The 20,410-nt window shown below is 38.5% G+C and overlaps 2 protein-coding genes across 4 annotated transcripts; both read left to right on the top strand.

Annotated features, from left to right (window-relative positions):
* The first annotated feature begins 1,972 nt into the window (after positions 1-1,972).
* Positions 1,973-3,034, top strand: LOC143881751 (putative calcium-binding protein CML25). Its single transcript, XM_077385009.1, has one exon. It carries the CDS (start codon positions 2,231-2,233, stop codon positions 2,810-2,812), a length of 582 nt encoding a protein of 193 aa, XP_077241124.1. The 5' UTR covers positions 1,973-2,230; the 3' UTR covers positions 2,813-3,034.
* Positions 3,035-10,540: 7,506 nt separating this feature from the next.
* Positions 10,541-18,719, top strand: LOC143881750 (putative pentatricopeptide repeat-containing protein At3g49142). 3 transcript variants are annotated; one of them, XM_077385008.1, is made up of 2 exons: positions 10,541-12,408; positions 12,571-13,902. In XM_077385008.1, exon 1 carries the CDS (start codon positions 10,706-10,708, stop codon positions 12,374-12,376), a length of 1,671 nt encoding a protein of 556 aa, XP_077241123.1. In that variant the 5' UTR covers positions 10,541-10,705; the 3' UTR covers positions 12,377-12,408; positions 12,571-13,902. The 3 variants fall into 3 exon arrangements, 2 of the variants coding, with proteins under 2 accessions (XP_077241123.1, XP_077241122.1); XM_077385007.1 differs by lacking the exon at positions 12,571-13,902 and adding an exon at positions 18,223-18,719 and having other exon boundaries at positions 10,542-12,408; XR_013252014.1 differs by lacking the exons at positions 10,541-12,408; positions 12,571-13,902 and adding exons at positions 16,878-17,044; positions 18,223-18,719.
* Positions 18,720-20,410: the final 1,691 nt, after the last annotated feature.

The following is a 20,410-nucleotide window of genomic DNA, read 5'->3' as shown; positions in this document are numbered from 1 at the left end:
CCAACCCAAGACCCATGATTTCTAAACCCGTCCCATGTTATTTTCGGGTTGGGTCGATGGGTAAAACCCGACCCAAGTTGCAGCCCTAGTAACAAACGATGCAAAATCCCATACCCACCATTCAGAAAGGTCCAACTTGTAGTTGCCCAATTCTTATTTCCTAGATTTTATATGGCGTGTAAGCCCTTATAGTCCCTGTTTTTTTTTCTTCCAAAAAGTAATGTACAGACCATAATATAGGATGCTCCAGACCGTCCATGTGATGGGCCACAACGTAAATAGGTTGTGCCCAAAAAATCATTTCCATAGGATGATCCTAGCCCTTCGATCTATACAGGTTTCCATAATATGAAGTTCCCCTTCAGATCAGAAGCTTGGGATCATCCTATGCAAATGATTTTTTGGGCACAACCTATTTACGTTATGGCCCATCACAAGGACTGTTTGGATCATCCTATAGTGTGGTAGCCTCCGTTCACTTGTTTTCACGGGAAAGGAAAAGAAAAGGTTTCCCAGGATTCTAACGTGGAATTAGGAAAAGAAATCCAAGGAACTGTGTAGGAAAAGATTTCCCACGCCTGTTCACGTGTGTAGGAACTGTGCAGGAAAAGATTTCCTGAGAAATTGCTTGCCCACCATTTTCACTAGTTTTTCCGGGAAAGCAAATCTGGCCAAAATAGTGGAATTTGGTTTCCCACACTTGTGAGAAAAGAGACATTTTCACATCACTTTTGGTAATTTCCATGTCATTATTTGACATTTTCCACCTAGGCTTTTCTTACTTTCTCAGGAAAGCAAGTGAACCCCAGAATTCTGTCTTGTCAAGAAAAAAAGAGGCTGTTTTCCAGGGATTTGCTTTCCCGGGAACACAAGTGAACAGAGCTCGTAGTTCTTTAAAAAAAATTAAGGGATACATAGTGGGGCCCACCATATAAAATCTTCTTTTGCTCTAGGAAGCAACCGTAGAGAGTGGGCCCATCATTCCATACGACTCGTCCTTGTTGTCCCATAAATAATCGCACTACACCCTCAAAGCATCGAATAGTCTTTCTTTTCTCCACTTTTCCACCGTTTCCATGCCAAAAGCTGGAACGCTTTTTCCAACTTTTTTCTACCCCCTCTTTATTACTTTAATCAGACCCTTTTCAGTCACGCTCTGTACATTTTCTTTCACGCCTTTAATCAAGCATATGCATTTGACCACTTCACTCCTTCTTTCTCTTCTTTCTATTGTCTTATGTAATAAATATATTTTAACTTTATTCTCCTGGCAAACAATAATATCGTGCTTCGAACCTTCCAAGAAGTTTCCTGCTTTTAAACCTACCAAAATACGTTTCCGGCTTTTAATGAAACAGGATTAGAAATCTCTTAGATCCCGCGTTTTCATGCTGCCGTAACAACCGTATCTCGTGTTCTCAGCCAAAGATGACGAAAATACCCCCCCACTGATTCCATTATATCTCTCAAGAAAGCGAGGGTGTTTTTCATCATTAAAAACACACAGCAAGCCCTTTAAATGCCCCCCGTACCTAAATATTTACACGGAAAATTCCTTGTATATGCACAGAAAGTCCAATATTTTTCAAAAAGTACTGTATGGCCTGCTCCATAGGATGATCCAAACCGTGATTTGTTAGGCTGTGTCGATAGATTATGGCCTCAAATCATTTTCATAGGATGATCCTACCCTCCGATCTATTGAGGTACTACACACATCATGAAAACTTCTATAGATCCGACGGTTTGGATCATCCTATGGAGTGAGCCGTACAGTACTTTTTGAGAAAGAATGGACTATACAAGCCGAGAACACCATATTAAATCTCTAGTTAATATACAGAAGATTGTGGTGTATACGAGGGTATTTTTTGTGGCAATGGTCTCCTAATTTGGGTAACTGACAGATAAGAAAGACTCGTGTTTTTTTAGGGTTTTTGTTTTCCCAGGAATTTGCTTTCCCGGAACGCACGTGGTAGATCTCTTTTCTCTCTCTCTCTCTAAAAAAAGATAATCATCCCCAAATTAAGCTCCAACAAGAACCTTTTGGTATAAATTCGGATATAATTTACAGGGATTCCAAACGGAGAACGAGATTCACACGCCTTTCAAAAAGGGCTTCTAAAACCGCTTTCCAACAAAGCCCATCTCTCTTCTTCTCCCTTTTCAAGCACCCAGAAAACCAAACCTCTCTTTCCTTGTTTTTTTCTTTTCTGGGAAAAATTAAGAGATGGGTATTCGATCTTTCTTCACAAAGAGGAAAAAGTCTAAATCCAGCCTCAAAACTTCCCAATCCGCACCAACTTCACCCCATGGAGAGCCGATTTTGGAGCACTCTGTATCTTCAAAAACCCAAATTGAAGAACTTAAAGATGTTTTTCGAAAATTCGATGCGAATGGAGATGGGAAAATCTCGTGGTCTGAGTTGGGTTCGATTATGGGAAGCTTAGGACAACCTGCTACAGAAGAAGAATTGCAAAGGATGGTTAAAGAGGTTGATTTTGATGGAGATGGTTTTATTGATTTGGATGAGTTTATTGAGCTGAACACAAGGGGTGTTGATACTAAAACGATTTTGGAAGATTTGAAACATGCTTTCTTGATTTATGATATTGATGGGAATGGATCGATTTCGCCTGGGGAATTACAGAAGGTTTTGAGGAGTTTGGGAGATGAGATTTCTATGGCGGAATGTAAGAGAATGATTAGTGGTGTTGATTCTGATGGAGATGGGCTTATTGATTTTGAAGAGTTTAAGAACATGATGACACGTTCAATGCCTCTGATTCCTTCATCCAAGGTGGGAGAATGAGATTTGAGAATTTGATATTACGGGGATTATGCCTCTAATTCCTTCATCCAAGTGGGATGTTGATATTAGGGGATTTAATTCTTTTCTGCTAACGACACCGATCAAGATCGAACAATGACAATGACAGTGTATTTGGGTTTTTTTTTCGTTTCTTTTCATTTTAGCCCTTTTTGTACAGTTGTTTTCCTTTCTTTTTAGGTGAATGATATCGATTGATGGTTAGATCTCTGTGAATACTAATACTCTTGTTGTTTTTCTTTATTAACCCGATTTTCTACCTTATTATTTTTCATTATGATCAATTGTATGGTGTTTTCTATCTAGTTGTTTCTTTTTAAAATTTTAATGAATGATTTTGTTTTGCAACCCCCTGATCATGATGATATAGAATAGATGGGCTCTGTTTATTCTTTTGGGTAGGATTTCTTTTTTATGAGTGACAGAATTTCTCATTCTGTGTTTAGGGTTTTTTTCGATTTTCTTTTGGGCAGTGATATATTCGTCCTCGTTTTTTTACTTGGGACAGCCCCCTCTAGTGTATTTATCACTACTCTTTTACACCAGAAGGGGCTGTTTCATGTAAAAACAAGGGCCCAATATATCATTTCCCTATCCTTTTTCCCTGTGAACATTGTTTTGCGGAGTTTCTTAAATGGCTTTGGTTTTTGCTGAATCCTCTTTTCTTATTCCTTTTTTGTAATATGAACAGAGATGAAGGTTTTTCCAGTATTTGTTGTGAGTTCCTTTGGGTCTTTTTTTTCTCTCTTGAGTACCTGGCTAATGTGGTTTTTAACTTTTTATTTTGATCTGTATGTAATTCTTTCGTTCTCGAAGACTGTTTTGGCTGTTAGAAATAGATTTTGGTATTCCTTTGGGCTGAATTAGGGAGGTTGTTTCCTTTGTTGGATGCATGTGTTTGTGCTTAAATCTATTGAAGCACATCCATTAAAAGAGTCCAAAGAATCTAACAGACCGTGTTTGGATACAAGGATTTTATAATCTAGGATGATTTTACAAGCTAAAACCTGGATTTTATAATCTAAAACATGGAGGTTTTATCCAAACGGCCCCCAAGACTAACAAATTCTGAGATTGGATAATTTGAAGTTTGAATCCATACAAATTTTAAACACTACATATCCCAATATCTAATGAGATTCGAGTTTAGCTATTTTTTGAGGGATTTGAATTTAGCTACATTTTGAAATTTGATTTTGAAATTTAAACTCATGTAATATCTTATCTCAATTTCATGCTTTGTAATATGTAACTTCCTTATACACCACAAATTTATTTCAAATTTTATCCAAATTTTAGGCTTGTTCAAGATCTATTTGTGTAGTAGAGGATGTTCTCTGAATTGGGTTTTGGGAATTCCTGTAGTAGGAAGTGGTTTTGGGGATGGGTTTTAGCTGTCTTATTGACTTATTGTTTTGTTTGTACTCTATACGCTCGAGTCTACTACTTCTTCTCTACTGTCTTTTTTGAATAGGTCTTCTTTACTGTGTTTTATTATTCCTGAAGTGTTGTTTTTCTACCAGCATGATTCTTGTTTCGAGTGTTATTGACAACCCACTAATTCTAACACCTACTTGTGAAGGTTGTTGGAAATATTTAATGGAATAAAGGGAAAGTTCTCCGCACTTTCCTAAATGACAAGAGGTCAGTAGACCTAGAAGACCGGTGTGAACTATGAACTAGTCTTTTGATCTAGAAGACATTGTTAATAGTTTTGCTTGGAGAAGCTAAAGTGTTAATTTTTGTAGGCCTTAATCTTTTTACCCCCTTTTATCTAAAATAAAAAAGAACTGTTCGGTGCGTGAGGGATTTCTTGATCATGAGATTGAGTTTAGTCTTTCCTTCCAGTCCCTCATGGTTAGGTGATGGTCCACACATTGATCATGCAACTGTCGGTTTAATCACGAATTTAAGTAGATCCACCTAACCTTCATTGGTGAACTACCCACATAAGGTGGTCCATGAACTACCCACATCAGGGTGGTCCATCTTGTCTTTTTTTTTCTTCTTTTGCTTGTTATATTTGTCCGTGCTGACAAAAACCTAATCTCCATTGGTGAACTACCCACATCAGGGTGGTCCATCTTGCTTACCCGATGCGCGTGGTTTCCGGGGGTGATTGCGCGCATCCGTAGGGAAATAGTCCTACCCACGAAGGGGGTGGGCACACCCTTCGTTACCAAAAAAAAAAAAAAAAAACTTCCCACATTACGGTGGTCCATGTTGTCTCTTGTTTTCTTCTTTTGCTTGTTCTATTTGTCGGTACTGACCAAAACCTAAACATCGGCACCCATCGCTTTTCTTGTTTAATGCTTAGTTCATCTTACCTTAAAAATGGTAAGAGATGTGGGAAAAATGAAAGTAGTTAGATAAGGGGGCATGGCATATGGTGAGAATTTGAAATACAATAAGGTTAAAGAACCTATCATTGCTAGGTTAAGAGATAATTGAGCATGCCATGACATTGTTAAGGTAGAGAAGACCGGTGTCCTCGCAAACATGTTAAACTCACTTAACATTTGCCAGAGTTCATTTATTTCATCTGCAACGACCAAAAGTTTTCCAACTTTTGTTTACTCACCAGTTGTAGTGAACTGTAAAGTTAGCATTGTAGGGAACATTTGCACCCGTGTCTTTCGGGCAAATGCAAGGTCTCACTGCACACGGCACACAGGATTTCAATAAGATGTAACTTTATTTGGGACCCATATTTTTCTTGAAAAATCAATTCGAGGTGGTAATCAATCCTTCATCTCTTGGGATTGGATTTTAGGCGACTGAGAATAATAGGGAAAAGTCCCTTCAGGGCTCTTAATGCCTTTAGGAACAAAGGGCTTTTAAATTAAGGAAAAATTATTAAAAAAATGTAAAGTTTTGTCTAAATTGTGAATAAAGGGTAGTGGCTTGAAATTTATAAAAAAATGTGTTGTCACCTGAGAGAAGATGACTTTTAGGACAAATATACCCCTCCTACCTCTTTTTTCTCTCTACATTTTTGCATCTATCCCTATGCACTTATTACATTCTCACCTACCACCTTCTTCTTCCTCAAGACTTTTCTAACTTGGAAAACTCCATGGAAGGGTTTTGAAGGTTGCCATTTACAACATGTTTGGTATTCATGATTAAACTTATCAAAACCGTGTTACAAAATGCAAAGAAAATGAATTTTAAGCCTAAAACTGAATTTTGTTGTTTTTCCAATTTTCAAGATAAATCAATTTTCTTTGCATTTTTTGGATTCCAAAACATCAAAACCAAGCTTCAATTTATGGTTGTCTGCATGACACTAAGATCACAATGTATATCCCTATTATCCTTGGAATTAGTACTCAATTGAAAATAAAAATCTTTGGAATTATCCATATTTTACTGGCTTCCGTCAGAAGTCCGAACAAAACTTCGGACTTCCGAATGGAAGCCAGTATACGTAACCAAAATACTGGTTCCATTCGGAAGTCCGAAGGTTTGTTCGGACTTCCGACGGAAGACAGTCGGACTTTGTAGTTCGGTAATTGTCATATGTTAGTGCATCATTTTGGTATTTTTTTCGTAATTTTACTACTTTGCTTCCATTTTTTCGTAATTTTTCATTTAAAACTTAGACTTCAGCTACAAATCCGTAATGATTACTATTTTTTGCAATTATGTTTTTGCTAACCACCTTTGCACTCCCAATCTTTGCATCAAAAGATGGGCCACAAGCCGAGAAGTTGCCTCAGCGAAGGTCGCTAGCAAATTCCTAAACAAAAAAAGGGAAATGTTATCCACACTACTGTATTTCGATGAGGGCACTCCTCACTTAATTAAAAGTACGGTATGCCCCCCCCCCCATAGGATGATCCAAAGCGTCCATTAGATGGGCCACAACCTAAATAGGTTGTGTCCCAAAAATCATTTCCATAGGTTGATCCTAACCCTCAAATCTATAGAGGGTTAGGACCAACCCTCTAACATTCTGATCAAAGGGTTAGGATCAACCTACGGAAATGCTTTTTGGGGCACAACCTATTTAGGCTGTGGCCCATCTAATGGACGGTTTAGATCATCCTATGGTGCGGGCCATACCGTACTTTTAATAAAGTGAGGAGTGTCCTCATCAAAATACGGTAGTGCGGATAACATTTCCCAAAAACATCTTAAAAAATACGGCAAAAATCCGGGTGACCCGCAGGTCGACCTGGCCCGTACGGGCCCGGCGTGGAACCACATTTTCTACCCCGGAACCACTAGGGAACCACATTTTATACCTCAGAACTACTAGGGAACCACATTTTATACCTCGGAACCACTAGGGAACCACATTTTATACCCCGGAACCACTAGGGAGCCACATTTTATACCTCGAAACCACTAGGGAACCACATTTTATATGCTGGAACCACTACGGAACCACATTTTATACTTCGGAACCACTACGGAACCACATTTTATACTTCGGAACCACATTTTATACCCCGGAACCATTACGGAACCACATTTAATATCTTAGAACCACTAACCACATTTTCTACCTCAGAACTACTAGTGAACCACATTCTATACTGGGGAACCACTAGGGAACTACATTTTATACCTCAGAAGCACTAGGGAACCACATTTTATACATCAGAACCATTAGGGAACCACATTTTATACCCCGCAACCACTAGGGAACCACATTTTCTACCCTGGAACCATTAGGGAACCACATTTTATACCCTGGAACCACATTTTATACCTCGGAACCACTAGGGAACCACATTTTCTACTCCAGAACCACTAGGGAACCACATTTTCTACTCCGGAACCACTACGGAACCACATTTAATACCTCGGAACCACTAGGGAACCACATTTTATACTCCGGAACCACTAGGGAACCACACTTTATACCTCATAACCACTAGTGAACCACATTTTATACCCCGGAACCACTAGGGAACCATATTTTCTACCCTGGAACCACTACCGAACCACATTTTATGCCTCAGAACCACTAGGGAACCACATTTTCTACCTCGGAACCACTACAGAACCACATTTTATACCTCAGAACCACTAGGGAACCACATTTAATACCCCGAAACCACTAGGGAACCACATATTATACCCCGGAACCACATTTTATACCTCGGAACCACTAAGGAACCACATTTTCTACTCTGAAACCACTAGGAAACCACATTCTATAACCCGCAACCACTACGGATTTTCTACCCCGGAACCACTAGGGAACCACATTTTATACCCCGGAACCACTAGGGAACCACATTTTATACCCTGGAACCACAAGGGAACCACAATTTCTACCCCGGAACCACTAGGAAACCACATTTTATACCCCGGAACCACTAGGGAACCAGATTTTCTACCCTGTAACCACTACGGAACCACATTTTATACCTTGGAACCACTAGGGAACCACATTTTATACCCCGGAACCACTAGGGAACCACATTTTATACGTCGGAACTACTACAGAACCACATTTTCTACTTCGGAACCATTATGGAACGACATTTTATACCCCGGAACCATTATGGAACCACATTTTATACCCCGGAACCACCTAGGGAACCACATTTTATACACAACAACCACTAGTGAACCACATTTTATACCTCGGAACAACTAGGGAACCACATTTTATACCCCGGAACCCCGCAATTTCTACCCCGGAATCACTAGGGAACCACATTTTATACCCCGGAACCACTAGGGAACCAAATTTTCTACCCTGGAACCACTACGGAACCACATTTTATACCTCGGAACCACTAGGGAACCACATTTTATACGTCGGAACTACTACGGAACCACATTTTCTACTCCGGAATCACTAGGGAACAACATTTTATACCCCGGAACCATTAGGGAACCACATTTTATACCCCGGAACCACTAGGGAACCACATTTTCTACCCTAGAACCACTTCGAAACCACTTCGGAACCACATTTTATACCCCGGAACCACTAGATTCTAACATGTAACCAAACATGATTGTATACATAGAGAGAGGTCAAGATAAACATTGCAACCAAACAAAGAGTCTCATAAATATGGTGAAAAAACCAAAGCACAAAAAACATGAAAACATGAAGAGAAGATGTTAAACCTAACCGAAGCTATGTTTATCACCCAAATAAGCAATGGAGATTTTTTTTCCAAACTACAATGGCAATGGAGTTATATCACGTTGGCAATGGGCTTTTTTCTAAAAGTACAATGGCAATGGACCTTTATCACGTTGCAAATGGAGTTTTTTTTCCAACACTATAATGGTAATAGAGCTTGGAAACATTGGCAATGGAGCTTGGAAACGTTGGCAATGGAGTTTTTTTCCAAAACTATAATGGCAATGGCAAGCTTCAAAAACCTTTCATGAAGCCTTGAGGAAGAATAAGGTGGTAGGTAAATGGCAACCTTCAAAACCCTCTCATGGAGTTTTTCACGTTAGAAATGCCTTGATGAAGAAGGTGGTAGGTGAGAAGGTAATAGTGTATAGGGATAGGTGAAATAGTGGAGGGAAAAAAGAGGTAGGAGGGTATATTTGTCCTAAAAGTCATCTTCTCTCACCCGACAACACATTTTTTATAATTTTCAAATCAAAACCATTTATTTACAATTTAGACAAAACTTTGCATTTTTTTAATAATTTTTCCTTAAATTAATTGCCAAAATACAAGCCTAAATGCATAAGCTTGCAGGAATGCAAACAACAATGTCAAAGTAGAGAGACATTCGTCAAATCACAACAGAAAAACACAAACACGCACCAATGCAAAGACAGAAGAGAAATTAAGAGGAAATGCTCACCAACGTGGATGAATCCATTCCTTCTGGACTTCATGTTCTTGGATAAAATTACCACTAAGAAAAGTAAAAGACTGCGGGAAAGTAAAAATAAATGTATAGTAAATTATGACATTTTTTGTGTTGGTTCTGAGACAAGTTCCTTGGACATAGTCACCTCCTTGTATAGATTTGTATGGCAACCGTCCATAACTACCCGTGGCTTCTTGGGAGTAAAACTATCATAACTTTTAATTTCCCCTTTTGAATTTCAATTTCTAATCCATTGAGAGTAACTATCGTCATCCCTATTCTTGAGGGAAATGACCGTTGGCAGGATATTGTCACAACTCCAACTAATCAAATAATTCCACAAGATCTTTCTTAATTTCAAAAATGAGTGTAGACGGTGTTGTAGAGAGGATGGCAATTAGGAGGGCTTAAAACAGAGATATTCCTTACAAATTGAGACATTCATACATCTAAATCCAATTCCTGGAACATTCAATTCAAAAACGTAAAAAATTTAACAAATTTTAATTTGTCTTAAGGCTTTGTTTCTTTCGCCCATTTTATGTTGAAAGTAACATTCAAACATAAATGGGGGTAAAACAAATTTTAGGCCCAACCTTTGGAAATTGCCACCGAAAACTGATTGAGGACCATTTGTGTTGGCTGCTGATATTGGATTAACCTTCTAATCTCTGCCAATAGGGATTGAATTATGAAGCATGAGTTTTTTTTGGGTCCTTAGGAATCTTTAGGCCACATCATGAATAATGACAAAATCTGTTGGAAAGTGAGCATATGTGGCTGCTCTCTAATGCAACACACGTTCCGCAAAATGCCTTCTGAGATGGACCCTAGCGCGAAGTGTTTTCTGCGGTGGACCCTAGCAAATCCCTCATATTTATTTCCCTCTAAATTGTGGGAAGAAATTTTTTTTCCATCAGAAATGTTTTTGTTGCTTACTATGGCCCACAGGGAGACTTAACAACGGTTGGGAGAAGATTTAAACTTCTGTTTTTATGACTTGCCTTTATCCCTCTCACAAGACGGGTTTTCTCACTTTACCTTCTCCTACTCTCAGGCCTCTGTTATGAACAAGGAAACTTTTGTGATTCTCTTAAGATGTTGGATGAGATCCACACAAACTCTGAGAAACCCAGCTTCAACTTACTCCACTTTCATCCAAAACCCTTCCAATTCTTCTTTCTATGAGTGCATTCTCCACGCTCTCGAAAACATAACCTCCGTTTCAGAGCTTAAACGAACCCATGCTCTCGTTATTACAAATGGGTTCTTATCAAAATCCGTTCTAGCTAGTAGACTCATTAATGGTTATGCTCGTTTTTTAGGGCTCGGAGATGCCCACAAACTGTTTGAAAATTTGCCTAAACAAACCGTATATACCTATAGTTATATGCTCAAGGCTTACATTGAGAGTGAATGTTACGAATTAGCATTGAGATTTTATTCTCGAATGCTTTTAGTGGAAAGAATAATACCCGATCATGTAACTTTTAGTTTAATTGTGAGAGCCTGCATTGGTTTGGGAGATACCCAATGTGGAAAACTAGTCCATGTTCATATTTTAGTAACTGGGCTTGAATTGGATCTCCATTTGGCCACCGCTCTTATGGATTTTTATTCAAAGTGTGAGCGTATACACAATGCTCGAATTCTGTTTGATAGAATGCCTCGACGAGATGTTTTTACTTGGACTGTAATGCTTTATGGTTATTTGCAAATTGGGAATTATAATGAGGCTTTCAACATGTTTTCTGGCATGAAAGAGGCAGGATTGAAGGCTAATATAGTCACTTGGAATGCTCTGATATCCGGGTTTGTTCGTGGTGGGCTTATATATGATGCGTTGCGTGAATTCAAACAAATGCAGGCTGATGGTGTACAGCCCGACAAAGTTAGCATGTGTACAATTATACCTGCATTCGCGCACTTCGCAATTTTGAAATCAGGTTTAGAGTCCCATGCTTATATAATTAGAATGGGATATGAGTTGGATCTTTTTGTGGTTAGCTCTCTTATAGACATGTATGCCAAGTGTGGGAAGTTGGCATCAGCTCGATACTTGTTTGATCGAGTTAAGGTGAAAGATGCCGGGTTATGGAATGTAATGATTGTTGGTTATGGGATCCATGGGCATTGTATGGAGGCATTGGAACTATTTCATCAGATGGGAGATTTGGGCGTTAGACCAAATAATATTACTTTCACTTCCATCCTCTCTTCTTGTAGTCATGCAGGGATGGTAAATGAGGGGTGTTCGTGTTTCGATTCTATGATTCGCGATTATGGAATTGTGCCATGTCGTGAGCATTATGCTTGTATGGTTGACATGTTTGGTCGAGCTGGACAGTTAGAAGAAGCCTATGAGTTTATTATAAGTATGCCTTTAGAGGCTACGAAAGATGTGTGGGGAGCATTTCTAGGTGCTTGTAGGACTCATCGTCATTGGAAGCTTGCGGAGATTGCAGCACAAAACATTTTTAGGTGTAAGGATATTAGCCAAAGTGCGGGGTATCATGTTGCGATGGCCAATGTCTATGCAGAAACTGGTCGATGGGGTGATGTAGGGAAGCTGAGGACTTCAATAAGAGATGGTGGATTGAAGAAGAAAACAGGGTTTAGTTGGGTCGAGGTTGGGCATATTGTGCATACCTTCTGTATGGCAGATATGTCACACCCACAATCAAGAGAGATTTATGCATTGTTAAGGAGCTTTGAAGACCTCAACTATAGGCTCTAGCTTGGCCGAATTCAATTTGTTTGCTCTAAATGGTACATTTATTTACTCCTTATCAATTTATTTGATTATTACTTTTTTCTTTTTAGATCTATCTTTCTATTAACATTTTGATTTGTTACTGCTGGAAAAATATTCTTTACGAAGATGTTCATAGTGAAATATAGTGTTATGAGTGATTTTCGGTGTTTCTGCAGGTTCATCCAGCTCTCTTCTCCTATTAATTGCTTCTATGATGCGTTGTTCATGCACTTCATAATCTTTACGCAATCCACATAAGAAAACTAGCTAGGCATATATTAAAACCTAGTGATTTGGCTCAATAATCACCTGATTTGGATTGACCCTCGGAGAATTATAGAGTCAGTTAGTCAACTTGGCAGTGCTGGGTTGGATGCATCAGAATTTTTTTTTAAAAAAAGCCCATTGTTTGAGGAGAATTTATTATGTTTGATTTACTCACATGGAGCTGGTCTATGTAATTTTAGGATCATTGATGTACCAACTAATATGGCTGCCAAAACCAAATTTGCATTGTGTTATAAAGTACTTCTATACACGACAGGACCCATCATTTAATTGTTGAATTGTTGTTTATGCTATATAGCATGGGGCCCATCATTAGTGAACTTATTAATGACATACTTGTACTTAGTTAGAGGTCAATAATCTATAGAATTACATGTTTTTTTGTGAGGTGTCTTCAACCCACACGAATTTCTTTTCCTCTCAATCTCTCTTTCTCCTCTTCTTCTTCTTATCCTTCCTCTGCTTGGACTTCTTATATATCCGATTTTTAATATGGTATCAGAGCAAGTTGTTTTAGCTGAAGGTTATGGTTGTGGTAGAAGAGATAGATAGAAGCCCTAGTGGCGGTTTTGGGGGTTGTGATTCAAGGGGAGGCTGTCGTGAGTTAACTTTACTCATTGTGGACTTACGAAAGCTACATTTCGTACTTGTTGGGATCTACATGGCAAACCAACATGGGTTAATAAGGTATGGCGCAATGAAGAAGGCTGGCTACCCCTGGTGATAGATCAGTCTTCAATAATTACTACAGGTTTCAGCTTCATGCAGTTCAAACTGTTGATGGGGTTTTCGAGTTGGATCATCCAAGTAATCTCTTTTAAGGTAGTTTAGTGAGATCAATAGAAAGGAGAGAAAATCTAGTTGTTTTATTTTCATGTGCGTGCGATGTGTCGCGTAACTTACCATGATGATATTCCTTTATTGGTTGGTGATTGAATGAAACGAATGGTTGCATGCCCTAGATCAGAAGAAGTGGATAGAAGAAGAAGAGGCCGGTGGTTCTATAATTGATGTGCTGTCAAGGGAGGAAACAGAAAAAAAAAATCATGATTGAGAATTGGGTAGAATATTTTTTTCTTGTCTAAATCTTTGATGTGATTTCATAGGACATGAGATTAGAGAGAAACCCCAAGACATGGATGGAACTGTGGATGAGGAGTGAACGAAGAGTACTTCATTGTATAGTTTCTTCCCTAATTTTGTAAGAACGGACAGAGTAGGAGCTGGAGAAATTAGGAGACCATGACATGAAAATGTTTGTCATGACAGGAGAAATATATGATTTTCTATACTTGAATTTGTCACATATTATGCCTGTTAGCTATTGTGATCTTACCTCTCATTTTAAGCAACATCAAGCCTGTTGTTATTCCTTGTTTCCAGAAGATTATAACTCGAAAGGAAATTGTCTGGTAAATTTTAGAATTGGGGATGGGTTTAATTTAATATTCTCAGAATTAAGAAAAAGATACACTAATGGAAAATATAGCTAACAATATTTTGATAAGTTAGATAAATTCCTCCTCTTCCCTACTGAAAGTTGCATGACCTTTCCATGATTCGTAATGGTTATAGAAATTGCAAAATTTTCTTGATGGCCAATTAAACAAAATAGGGATAACGACATGGTTTTTATTAGACATAAAGTTATATACTCGGGTTGGAGAGGAGTATTTCCTTCGAATGTAGGACCTAACTTATTAAGTTTGCTAAATTGGTTAATATCATGTGTATGAGTTATCTTAGTTTGTTTTCTTCTTCTAAGCTAGTGGAAACATGGATGTAATAATGCCATTTTCTTTTAAACCGAGCTGAGTTTCTGAAAGGTATCTTAGTAATATGTAGATTTTAAATTCAAGACATGCCACTTTCATGGTTCATTGGTTTGATGCTCCCTCTCTCTCTCTCTCTCTCTCTCTCTCTCTACTATTTTATATTTAAAATCTCACTGCAGTTGTTTTTCTATTATTACTTTCCTGCCTTAGTAAAATATTTTACTTTTGAAGATGAGATAGGACTATAAAATGCATTTATTTTGGCTGTGCTTTTGAATTCTTAAAACCTTGATTTGTTTTTTGAATAACTTTTATTCTGTTTATTTGAGAATTTGGGAAGCGCATAAGCCAAATCTCAAGAGAATTACGCCCTAACATCCGCTTCTACAGGCTGTATTAGATGTAAACTCTGAATTAACATTTGATTTACAGAATTTCATTTTACTTAGCGTACAATGGGTAGAAGTTATAAACCACGGTCGCTTGTGACTAAGTTTCTCAACAGATTGAACCCACGAGCTAATTTGATCCAAAATTTACCTTTTAATCAGGTCATACCTATATTTGGACTATTCATTTTTTGGCTAAAGCCTGATTGGATTGGCCCATTGACACACCAGTTCTAACTTGTATCATGAAAAACTGGTTGCATTCCTGTGATAGGCGCATAGGCGTGCTGTGGGGCATTGGAGAACTAAGCTAGATTCAAGGACAGGCGCTTTGTGTAGGCTAGTTGACTAGATGCTCGCGCGTTGGAGGTCAGGACCCAGGTGGAATGGGAGGTGTTTAAATGGGTTGGGGAAAATGCTAAGAAAAACATGAGTGTAAATGTCTTTTTCTTAATGGTAGGGGTGAAAATGTCTCGTCTCATTGCCTCTTCAAAAGTAAGATTCCACAGCATCTTTGGTGGGCACCCTTGGCTAAGGTTGGTGGATGCCTCAACCCCTTGGGCCCAACTTTGGTGGTGGCTGAGGAGCCAATTTGGAGGACCCGACCTTGTGGGAGACACGATGATGGAAGTCCGAGAACCCTTGAGAGAGCTTTGGGTGCAGTCTCAGGTTATTTGAAGGCATGCTTTGGCTTTCTTGGCTGAGGACGGGGGCCAAAGATAGTTTTGGTTCGGTTTGGTTCCTATCAACATTGCGCATGTGGGTTAATGTTGTGGCTAACATGTTGCAGGCTTTGATTGCGGTATGTATTGTGGAAGCATGGATGTAATAATTGCGTAACGTGAGCACTAGTCCGAGTCAAAGGATTTGGCAAACCAGGGCGCGATGAGCCCTTGCATCCACTCTACTTGGCATTAGCTGTCATTTGGGGACCTTCGGTCATGAGGATTGGTTAGGGGAGTGGGTCTGTGTCTTGTGCAACAGAGTTGTGGGACTTGGTAGTTTTGTGCGTGGCATCGATGTTATGTGGCATCGATGTAGTAAACTTCCAACCATATCAAAACAAGCCTACACGAGCATTCTAAGGGAGTCTAAACAGTCTTTTACAATGCAGACATGGGCAAAAATGCGATACAACTGAGTATTCGGTTGACACAGTTGTAGTCAAATGAGTTTTTGATCAAGGTGGTAGGCCAAAATGGGGACTTGGACAAGAACTCGACAAGGTAAAAAGGAGTCGACTCGAGCAGTTGACAATTGATGCAGGGAGTTTTGAAACATTGTCTAAAAGAGTTGTTATTAGGTGTCTAAATTATTTCTAAAAAGGAATCGACTCGAGCAGCTGACATCAGGTGTCTAAATTATTTCTTCAATTGATATAGTTTTAGAGAAGACAATTGGTGTGTACTCAATTTTCTTATATAGTGTTTATATAGCCAAATGAGCATCTATTAATTCGGACAGCTTGGCTAATCATGCTTGTGATACCAACACTAATGTAGTGTATTGGGATTGGGCTACAATCCCTCCAAACTCCATAGGAGCCGTTAGATGCAACCAATTATGTATTCCTAATATTCGCATTAAATAAATATTACATGTGTCTTTGTAAAGGGTTTTTTTTCCTCTTCTTGTATCTTGATGGGTTTGAGTCAAGGTTCCATGTCCTCCTCTTGAGACTATTTTTTCTTTTCAATAAAATTTAAGGTGCCAGCCCTGGTTCCGAGCTACGTAAATTCCGGTTTGAAAAAATGAGCATGTATAGATAGAGAAGGAAATAAATGAGAGTAAAAAACTTCAAATTAGTCTGATAGATATAGACATTACTCCTTAGTGTCTTCTCCAAAAGAGACAGTAACCCCACTATCTAGTGGCCGTGGTTGCACACCCCGGTAGGACACTAGCGGGAAGTGGGCCCACTTTTTTTGACCTGTTACTACATAATAAATCAACTGGGGCCCACTTTCATTAATTTTATGTTGACCACATGTCTCTCAATTTGGCACCCATGATTTCCCAATTCTCATCCGTTCTCATAGTATAAACCACTAGTTGCAAGGTATTCAATGACATCTCATTTTTTTTATGGGTTTTATATTTTATATTTTTATTTTTTTTCTTCTCATGAGCAACCCTTCTTGGAAATCAAAGTACTGGAGGAACTCCTAGCAAGCACAAGTTCTTTGTCTACCTTTCAGGTTGGTTTTTTTAAGGATTCTAATTTAAGAACTTGACAGAGCACATTACTTTGTACGCCCTCGTCATGATAGTAGTTGTCATATGTTTTAAGTGCACATGTATTTTCTTAAAAGTTTATAGTAGTTGTTAATAAGTTATGAGTGCACATGCATTTATTTTCTTTAAAGTTCTTCATTGGGCACAATTTTAAGTATGATTCACTCTCTCAATGATCTAAGGCTCATGTTATTGTTTAAACTTCAATCGAGAACACAAGAAATTTACATAGTTTGTCAGGTTCTGTAACCATGTCAACGGATAAGGAAAATCTATAAGCTTTTCTACTAGATGTGAAGATTACAAAGTACAGTACACGGTAACTAAGACCTTATACAATATCCCAACCCCAATCCCAGTCCAGACTTTTAGCCAAATACGAAAATTATGCAATTTTATATTAAAAATACCCCACTTTAGTGCTTCAGCTGGGTAACGGTGTACAGGACCTATACATAGGTTTTGTTCCTGCCATACAAACATTGTGAATACCTATCCGTCTCATTTTTCTAAGTAGCAATTGAAGGAAGTTTGCAGTTTCTAACTATAGTTAAAATTCTCTCACGTCATTGTCGACTCAGCCCGAGTCGACTCTGTTGTACGTCACGTTCTTGTTTGAGTTCGCGTTTTGTCTTATCATTTTGATTCTCCCGACTTATGACCCTATCAACCAGGTACTTAGCCCGAGTCAATAGAGTAATTGGCCGCATCAACTGAGTACTCGATTGTGCCATGCTGAGTTGACTAGGATATGCTTTGGCCCCGTTTTGACCCGTGTTCCTATTTTGAAACACTGATTTCAACATTTAGTAACTTAATCTCTAGACATGCATTGATGATTGAAGAAGCTTTCAAATTTCAAATAGCAATATGAGCTCATTTCCTGGACATTCATCCCAGGATTCTCAAGCGACCCTTTCTCAATCTGCACACCCTAGAGATACATAAAGGGAAATACTAGCCTTCCCTATAGGTGGTTCATGGCCGTATTTCTTCAAAACAAAATAATTGTAGGTAAAATTGTAAAAATAGTCTTGGCTACTTTTTCAATAGTCCAAACCATTTATTTCTTATGGCCCCATTCCACATGCAACTTTGCTACCACGTACAAGTGAGTGTTGTCTTTCTCGTAATTGTGCAGTAATTGTAAGTGGGAGTGGGACTCGAGGAGAGGCAGTAAGGCACAGTTTCCTTTTACCGTATAATGAACTCTCAGAGATGATATGGTTCACCAATAGCCAAGTTTTTGTCTTGGTGCCTTGAATAGGGGAGTAGGGCACAGTTTCCTTGACTGAATAATGAACTCTTAGAGATGATATGGCTCACCAATAGCCAAGTTTTTGTTTTGGTGCATTGAATAGGATGATCAACCTTTTTTTTTCCCTCTATTGGCTTGGCCTTCTTATCCAATTTCCATTGAAAGAGCACAGAAGGAGAGGTGGAAATTGGTCTTCCAAAGCGCCCCGCATGCCCATGTGAACCAAATAGATTTGTTCTTGGGAGCACATGGCTTACATTTGAATGACATTTTCTTTGGAAAATCTGATCTCTCATAACCAGTGTACTGCCATTATCTTTAATTTTATCTCTTCCTTCCAAGCCAAAGAAGATGAATAGAAACATCTAGCTTGTATATTTCATAGAACTTTTTCCAATGCGATTTTTGTTAACATGACTAATCTCAAATTTATGAGATCAGTTTTCCATGAGATAGAATTGAGAAAATTTCAGTACAAATGAAAACAAAATTAATGTAGAAGCTATAGAATAAAGATAGGGGAATGAAAATTTATTAATATTAAGTTGGAAAATGATATCAGGAGATGCCTAACTTAGTAACTTGCACCATGCATGTTTGGGAGAGGAAATAGTCCGATGTGGCGTTAATGTCGGGTAATCAACTGGAACAACTGTAATTGAAGAATCATGTATGAGCGTGAAAGGAACTTGTCCTCGGGGCTTGCTGGATTTAGGGGGCTTCTCTGCAATTCTACTGTAATTGCACTTAGGCCTCTCCTGTATCAAGTTGTACCGCACTACCCTCAAAGTATCCATGTATGAGTCTTGGGAATAGCTATTGCCAGTAGAGATCTAGCTAGGTTTGGCTCATATACTAGCTGGGTCACTGGCTAGTCTAGTTCTAGGCCTGGATAATACCAAGGTTTTAAATTTCGGTTTCCGGGTTTATTTCGGACCTAGCGAAAACCGAAATTTCAGCCTAAATTTGGTAAAGACGAAATGTCAACTTTTGGGGCCGAAATTCCGGCAGAAATTACGGAAATTCGGCTGAAATTTCGTTAATTTCCGCTGAAATTTGAGAAAGGAATCAAATTTCGCCGAAATTGACGAAATTTCCGAATTTGGTATGTTTCGCCAATTTCTGTTTCGGAACGTTTCGGTTTTGGTCTTCACCGAAATTTAAAACCTTGGTAAAACCTTGGATAGTACCAGGGTTTTAAATTTCGGTTTCGGTTTCAATTTCAGCCTTGGCTGAAACCGAAATTTCGGATGAAATCTGGTACAACAAAAAAATCAATATTTTTTTATTTACCAAATTTCAGCCAAAATTACCAAAATTTTGCAAAAATTAATAAATTTATTTTTAAAAATTACAATTTCTCGAAATTTCGGATTTTGCAAAATTTTAGTTTCGGTCCCAACCAAAATCTGAAATTTCAGGTCCTGAAATTCATATTTTGAACGAAATTTTAAACCATGGCTAGTACTCGGTGTAGACTCAGCAAGCCCCGGCAGTTTCTCCGTTCCCTTTCCTGATCGGTGAACTCTGTTTGCATAAGAAGTCATTGAAGCTGATTGGACGAAGAGAAGACAAGCAGTAACAATTCTAACGTGGTCTTCTTTTTCGGCTCTTGTGCAAAGTTGGGGTCTGCTTCTTGCTCAATTAAAATCAATGACCATATATTAAGGGAAATGATATCAGCACAACCATGTTTTAATAGTTACACGGTCCTAGCTTGTATTTTCCTTTTTAATTGGCTTGTAAGAGATTTTTGGGAACTGTTGTAACCTTTCACAGCTCCTTAAAAGACAAGATGCTTTAATGGAAATATCAAACATGGTAGTGCTGGTATAATTTCCCTATATGTAACGCTATAAAAATTGTGAGTTACTATTTTCCTGACAAAGAACAGAGCTTCCCAATAATGTAGCCATCATTGCAATTTTACCCACTTGGAAGAATTAAACATGGTTTTGTAACTTAATCTTTCTTTATACAAACATTCAAGAAACAATGTTATTTTTCTAAGACGAGTTCTAAATTGAAGGGCACCCTTGCAAAGAAGGATGAAAGGGCGTCCCCATTGGTT

Source organism: Tasmannia lanceolata, unplaced genomic scaffold (assembly GCF_043159265.1).
Source record: "Tasmannia lanceolata isolate RefF3 unplaced genomic scaffold, GAP_Taslan_0.1 ptg000007l, whole genome shotgun sequence".
Taxonomy (NCBI): domain Eukaryota; kingdom Viridiplantae; phylum Streptophyta; class Magnoliopsida; order Canellales; family Winteraceae; genus Tasmannia; species Tasmannia lanceolata.
The sequence above is the reverse complement of the archived record's forward strand: the minus strand, read 5'-3'. Positions and strand labels throughout refer to the sequence as shown.